Source organism: Salpingoeca rosetta (assembly GCF_000188695.1).
Source record: "Salpingoeca rosetta unplaced genomic scaffold supercont1.37, whole genome shotgun sequence".
Classification (NCBI taxonomy): domain Eukaryota; class Choanoflagellata; order Craspedida; family Salpingoecidae; genus Salpingoeca; species Salpingoeca rosetta.
Genome location: NW_004754897.1, coordinates 587,845 through 595,243, shown reverse-complemented (window position 1 = coordinate 595,243; position 7,399 = coordinate 587,845). Strand labels below are relative to the sequence as shown.

General features: G+C 57.3%; 2 protein-coding genes across 2 annotated transcripts in view; one reads left to right on the top strand and one right to left on the bottom strand.

The window, feature by feature from the left end:
- Positions 1–707: 707 nt before the first annotated feature.
- Positions 708–5,601, bottom strand: PTSG_10915 (mosaic virus helicase domain binding protein). The gene is made up of 13 exons (XM_004988243.1): positions 5,427–5,601; positions 4,872–5,195; positions 4,178–4,609; positions 3,918–4,026; positions 3,413–3,680; positions 3,080–3,179; positions 2,872–2,922; positions 2,562–2,642; positions 2,239–2,319; positions 1,811–1,873; positions 1,384–1,578; positions 1,162–1,221; positions 708–934 (listed from the first exon to the last, which is right to left on the bottom strand). The coding sequence occupies exons 1-13, from the start codon at positions 5,484–5,486 to the stop codon at positions 806–808; spliced, it is 1,953 nt and encodes a 650-aa protein (XP_004988300.1). The 5' UTR covers positions 5,487–5,601; the 3' UTR covers positions 708–805.
- Position 5,602: 1 nt separating this feature from the next.
- Positions 5,603–7,399, top strand: part of PTSG_10914 (TKL protein kinase) — a 15,230-nt gene continuing 13,433 nt past the window's right edge. The window contains exons 1-3 of the mRNA XM_004988242.1: positions 5,603–5,684; positions 5,938–6,053; positions 6,336–7,399. The exon at positions 6,336–7,399 is cut by the window's right edge and continues 3 nt beyond it. Of these exons, the coding sequence (XP_004988299.1) occupies positions 5,940–6,053; positions 6,336–7,399 (1,178 nt within the window). The 5' untranslated portion in view covers positions 5,603–5,684; positions 5,938–5,939. The remainder of the gene's footprint in view (positions 5,685–5,937; positions 6,054–6,335) is intronic.

Sequence of the window (7,399 nt, the reverse complement as noted above, 5' to 3'; positions counted from 1 at the left end):
TATGCGTCTATCCCGTGCATAAAAGAGTGACGTGACATCTGACATGACATGACGTGACACGCCATGACTTCCTTGATCGAAAAGTCTGGATCCTGTGCAGTGTGTTTGGAGATGAAAGACACATTGGTGCCGAAAGGGGGTGAGATGTTTGGAATGGGCGACTTGTGGTGGACTTGCACGAGTGGTGTGAACTCATGTCACAGGTGCGGAGTGGGGGCAGGCGTGTGTGGTCGCGCTTGCCGCGTGTGTGCGGTTTGTGTTGTTTATGTCGGTTCTCAAGACGGGCACGGACAAGCAAATGAAGGAAGCAAAACGGCGGGCTCATGAAGCACACTTAAGATCGGTGAAACGAAAAAGAAGGCAGTCATCATCCACTCACTCATACACATGAAGCAACCAAGCCATCAAATCAAGCCACCAAGCAAGCAATCAGCCATTAATTACCACTCGAGCAAGCAATATATGGCACCATCACCAAATCATGAGCACATTGTGCCACCATGCCATCTTCGTCACGCCGTCCACCGCGGTTGCCGCCCCCATCAGGAGAAGAGGCCACCGCACCACTGGCGCCCAAAGGTGAAGCAGATGCACACGCCGAGGATCAGGCCTGCAAGAGACGGCAGCTTTTTTCGGCGGATTGTTTGGTGATTTGACGAACTGTTGGTTCTTGTATTGCCATTGTCCCCCCCCCCCCCGGTGACGGTTGCGCTCTCGCTTACGTCTTTACTTTCAGTGCATTCAATCATGTACATCACACGCACCACCGCCACCCATTCTCCACTGTACCCTAGAGTCGTGCTTGTCACGCGGATCCGAGGTGCGAGCCAAACTGCTGGTCCCACTCGACGTATGCGTTGATCTGGGCCTGCGACACGCTGGGCCGCACCTGTCGCGCCGCCTGTCGAAAGTCGTCCAGGCAGATGGGCCGCACCTGGTTGGAGAGGTGTGTGTGTGTGTGTGTGTGTGTGTGTGTGTGCGTGTGTGTGCGTGTGTGTGTGTGTGGTTGTTCTTGTTGTTGTCGTCAGTGGTGAAAACAAACAAACAAACAAACATGACCACCTCCATGCAGCACACTTCAACATGGCACAGCAACACGCCGAGTATCACCACGCACTCCTCTCTTTCCCCCTTCCCCCTCTCTGTCTCGCTTCAACTCACGTCTGCTGAGGAGATCATATTGATGTCCTTGATGTCACGAATCGGGCACAGCGCCGCTTCCTGTCACACACGCGGGCACACACGACGAGGGACAGATGCACGACGATGATGATTACAGGTGACTACATGCTGCAAGCACACATGTGCACACACACACACACACACACCTACCCCCCCCCCACACACACAAATACACCATACCCTCCCTCCCTCTCAGCCCACCTTGCAGAGGTAGTCCATATCAGACCCGGAGTATCCACTCGTCATGTCGCAGATGGCATCAAGATCGGTGTCGGAGAGCGTGTATGCCTGGTCCTGGGACAGCAGGTTGACCACAATCTGCCGCCGTGCGCTCTTGTCCGGCAGCGGGATGTACAGCCGTCGCACCAGTCGCCGCCGCGCAGCCTCATCAAGCTCCTGGGCATGGTGGTGGTGGTTGTGGTGGTGGTGGTAGTGGTGTGAGTGAGTGAGTGAGTGAGTGAGTGAGTGAGTGAGTGAGTGAGTGAGTGAGTGAGTGAGTGGAGTGAGTGAGTGTGTGTGTGTGAGTGAGTGGGTGAGTGATTGAGTGAGTGTCACTCAAATGACAGCAGCGCGAACAAGACTTGCTGCTACAGCAACACCGCCGCCATCACCGCCACTGCACACGCACCTGCGGCCGGTTTGTTGCGCCGATAATCAGCAGCTGCTCCTCCTTTGTCGTGCACGCGCCGTCCTGATCACGAATCGAGCGAACAGACAGTCATGACAATATGCGATGACGAGATGTCAACGATACGCAACGGATTCAAGGCTACAAGGCTACAAAGCTACACCAAACGAAACGCACACTTGCAAAACTCGTGTCAAGCACAGTGTCAAGTTCAGTGTCGAGTACGGTGCCAAGCACAATGTCAAGTACACCCACATACCCACACCCACACCCACACCCACACCCACGCATCCACACACACACGCATCCACACACACACACACACACACACACACACACACACACACACACACACACACACACACACACACACACACACACACACACACACACACACACACACACACACACACACACACAGCCCGCACCAGCTGGACGAGGAATTCAGTCTTGATGCGGCGGGAGCTCTCGTGCTCGCCCTCCACCCGCTGCGTCAACAACGAATCAATCTGATGCATGGAGCGTGGTGGGTGATGAAGTGAGCAGGCACATGCACGCAAGTCTTCTTGCTTTGCCTGCATGCCGACAATACTTGCCAACGCTACCTTCTTTGCCTCACCCCACCGCCTCACATACCTCTCCTCCTCCTCCTCCTCGTCTCACCCCACCACACCTCACCACCTCACCACCTCACCACCACTCCTCACATAACTCTCCTCCTCCTCCTCCTCCTCCTCCTCCCCGCTCTCACCTCGTCGATGAAGATGACTGATGGCAGTGACTCGCGCGCCACCGCAAACAGCGCCCGCACCAACTTCTCGCCCTCCCCAATCTGAGCACATCGGTTGCAGCGGCGGTGATGATGGTGGTGGTGGTGGTGGTGGTGGTGGTGGTGGTGGTGGTGGTGATGGTGGTGGTGGTGGTGGTGGTGGTGAGCTGTTGCGACTTGAGTTGCATTGAGGTTCGAGGCAAGCGAGCACAACCGAGTTCACACGCACATACATACAAATTCTTCCACTCTCACACTCACACTTTCACACGCACATCAACAAGCACCTCACCCATTTTGACGTGAGGGAGGAAGCGCTGACAGAGAAGAACGTTGCCTTGGACTGAATATTGTGACCACGCGTGCACGTCAGCAGCACTGATTCCAGCGAGCGATCCATTGACACACACACACACACACACACACACACACACAGCGACACACACACACACCACCGCCACCACCGCCACCACCACCACCACCGCTATCACGCAGCTCACCTGGCTTGCGATACACTTGCCGATGAGGGTCTTGCCTGTTCCTGGGGGTCCAAACAGCAGCACGCCCTTGGGCATGGCACGCAGCCCTTTGAACAGGTCGCTGTTGTCACGTGATGGAGGTTAATTAGGGGATGAACGAAGGAAGGAAGCGTCGCGGTGACTGACACGTGAAATGATGCATAGTCTTGCCACACACACACACACACAGACAGAAAGGCACACACACTCCATACACACACACACACACAGACACACACACACACACAGACACACACACACAGACACACACACCTCTCCAAACACACGCCCCCCCCCCCCCAAATTCCAACTCACGGGCGCATCATGGGCCAGACCACCATCTCCTGGATGGCGCGCTTTGCCTCCTCCAAACCGGCAATGTCGTCCCACGCAATGTTTGGGTTGTGTTCCATGATTTCGCTTCGAATGCGCTCCACCAGCGCTTCGTCCACGTTCTTCAGGAACCGGCTCTGATCGCCACCGCCGCTACTGTTTGTGCTGTCGTTTGGTCGTCGTCGCTGCCCACCGCTGCTGCTGCTGTTTCGTTCGTCCTGTCGAAATGGCGACACGAAGCTGGACTTGACTGTTTGAGGTGAGAGCAACACAAGTCGTGGCGGTGGACGTGTGTGTGTGCGTGTGCGTGTGCGTGTGCGTGTGCGTATGTGTGAGTGTGTGTGTGTGCGTGTGTGTGAGTGTGTGGAGGAATTATACAATGTGCGAAAAGGCGAGCGTGCGGTGGTGTTGTGATCACAAAATAGCAAGTGACACCTGCACCAATACGCACGCACACACACACACACACACACACACATGTACCCACCTGACTTCCTGCCGGGTGGGCGGGAGAGGCCTGGGCGCCGTGCACCGCCCATACCGCCACCACCACCACCACTATTTCCATTGCCACGCTTCTTCGCCTGGTCCCGATGCTGTCATTGTGGGATGTGTGAGGTGCAGGTACGGCGAGGGGATCAACTGCGACAACAGTGACGTACATGCGCAGACGTGGCCTATTGCCTCACCTACATCACACATGCACACACACACACACTCACCACACACACACACATGTGCACCCACCAGCTGCTCTGCTGCTGTGAGGAATGGCGACGCTGATCGCGCGTGGTCGCCGTCGTCATCGTCGTCGTCACCAGCACCCCTGCTCCGTGACCTGCCGTGGAAGGCGCGAGGGTGTTGGTGCTGGTGCTGGTGCTGGTTATGGTAGTTGTGGTGGTGACTGGACGGACCTGGATACTCGTTGGCGCGCTTTGCGCGTTTGGTTGCAGCCTCTGCGTTCTCGCGCTGGAGGTGCCGCACGCGCTCCTGTAACGCGGCCTCCTTGGCCTGCATCGTGGATAGGGCACGCGTCATCTTCGCATTCTCCCGCTTCAGGTGCAGCAGCTCCTCGCGCACGTTTGGCGGCAGTTGGCGCGGTTGTTGCTGTTGTGGCTGCTGTGGGCGTTGTGGTGGCGGTGGCTGCTGTTGCACGGGTCCCAGGAACGTCCAATCCCACTGACAAATGCAAAAGAGAGCAGTGAGATGGGAAAAAAAGGCATGTGGAATGCACAGGCGCCAGTGTCTCCTCACAAGCACACACACATACATACACACAGACACACAGAGACACACATGCACAGACACAGACACACACAAGCACACGCACACACACACAAGCACACACACACACATGCACACACATACACACAACCATACATACACAACCAAACAAACAACCAGACACACGCATTCATACACACATGCATTCAACGCCTACCTGCTTCGGCGGCTGCTCGGCATTGTCAGTGCTGGTGTCCATGACGCCGTTGTCGTCTCCTTCGTGCTGCTGCTGCTGCTCCTCCTCCTCGCGTTGCCGTTGCTGTTGCTTTTCCTGTGCCATGGCCTTGATGTCGTGCAAGGTGATGTAGGAGGTCTGGATGGGCTGCATCTTTGGGATGGGGCGCGCGTCCACGACGTCTGCGTATCGGTGGTACAGCAGGTCGTGGTCTGCCTTGAGCACCTCCCGGTCCGCGCTTGTCGTGCTCGTCAGCGCCAACAGCACGTCCGCGGCAGACATGTGTACCCGCAGATCGCTCTCACCCTACAGACGGGTCGTGGCATCGTGCAATGAGAGACAGGGAGAGACATAAAAGAAGGGGACAAACGGCAAGTGGAAGGAACGCGTACGCACACAGAAGCAGTGCACAATGCAGTGTACACACGCACGCACACGTACACACACACACACGCAGAAGCAGTGCACAATGCAGTGTACACACATACACACACACACACACTCACACAATCACACACGCACGCACATCCAACATACCAGTTGGTCTTGGTCCACTGTGTGCAGCCGAAGCCGCTGCCAGCTCCCTGCCACAGACATCTCAGCTTGCGTGCAGCAGTGGCTTGCTTGCTTGGCGCGAACACGTTCGTATCCTCTTGCTGTTTCCGCTTTCTCTTCTTCTCTTGTTTCTCCAAAGTCAATTTTTACCTTGTGCGCCAACGTCAAATTTGCCTTCAAATTTGGATTGTTTCGAACAACGAAACGGCCAAAGGAAAGGCAAAGCAACAAGCAAGACAGGTGTGGGGTGCGAGGCAGAGGCGAACGAGGAGGGGTTGCGATGTGCGTGCTCGATGAATCGGGTGTGTGTTGATGGGTGTGTTGATGGGTGAGGCGGTGCGTGCGTGGCACGGTGTGGGCATGCCTTGGTTAACCGCGAGCCATTGTTTGGGGCTCCTGTGCGCGGCACTCACGATCAAACAACCCCAACACATCGCCACACACACACACACACACACACACACACACACACGCACGCACGACATGCTTGTAGCGATGTCGGATGCGCGACAGGTGCGCATCGTCCGGTCGCCAAACGGCCTCGGTCTCGTGGTAGATGGCCGCGATGAGACCGTTGTCACCTCCCTACAGCCACACGGCCCGGCAGAGGTGTGTGTGTGTGTGTGCATGTGTGCATGTGTGCATGTGTGTACGTGTGCTTGCTTGTCGTTGGATGCTATTAGCTGTGATGACTGCGTTTCCTTGTGGCGATGACTGTGTCCAAACTAACAGTCATACCTCCCATCCCTCCCTCCCTCTCTCTCACACACGCTCACACACACACACACACACACACACACACACACACACACACACACACACACACACACACACACACACACATCGTTCATGTCTTCCTCTTCTTTTATTCGTCGCTCTCGTGAATGCTAGTCTGCTGGCGTGCGTGTCGGGGACCGCATCGTGAATGTGAACGGACACAACGTGTTGCACAAGTCACGGCTGGAGGTGGTGGAGATGATCCGCACCAGCGGTGACACCGTCAACCTGGGCCTCCTCTACTCGCCCGATCTTTTGCAGACCCTTCACTCCTCCAGCGCACACACGTCCCCTGTCAAGCGTTCCCCCATCCGCAGGCATGGCACGCTTGCCACCAGCGACGCACGGCCGCGTTTCAGGCAGGCCACGCCACGATTCCGCTCGCGGGCTGCCACCACATCCATCGCCGCAGCCGCTTCATCTGCAGCGTCGCCGCTCAGCCAGGGAACGCGTGCAGGTCGTGGTGGACACCACCATCATCACAACCGCCATAGCCGTCCGCTACCACCAGCACCGCTGAATGCACAGATGCAGCTCGTCACCCCACCCCAACACCACCAACACCAACAGCAGCGGCGGCAGCGGCAGAAAATGGGCGGGCGGTCGCTGTCGCTGTCAAATATGGCGAGAAAGGGCACACCAGCACGTCCAGGCACACACGCACGCGCGCGCACGCATGCCCAGTCACAACCACAGCCACACGCACACGCACACGCACAGTCAGCGCAGTCCCCAACGTCGCCGTCATCACCCGGCTCAAAAGCAGCAGGGGCGCGGACAGTTGCGCCGACAACAACGGCAGCAGCAGCGCTGTCCCCGCAGGGGTTTGCATCCACCATTGGGCGCTCATCGTCGCTCGATCCACGCGCCATTGCGTTTCGCTTCAACACCGCGGCACCACCACTGCCACCACACGGCACATCAGCATCACCACCATCGTCATCATCCCCGTTGCACTCGCAACCACAGTCGCCAACGACGCCGACGACACCAACGCGTGCCATGCCGCTGCGCTCGCCTGCCACGCCCACCAGCCCGTCACGGCCCCAGCGGGACTTTCAAGGAGCCTATCTCGGGGTCTGTCCGGTCCTCCGCACGAACGAGGACCGCGCGTGGACGTTTCTGGACGTCGCACACCCGGTCGCCATGCTCCAGCATGCGCACGCAAACAAGCAGAG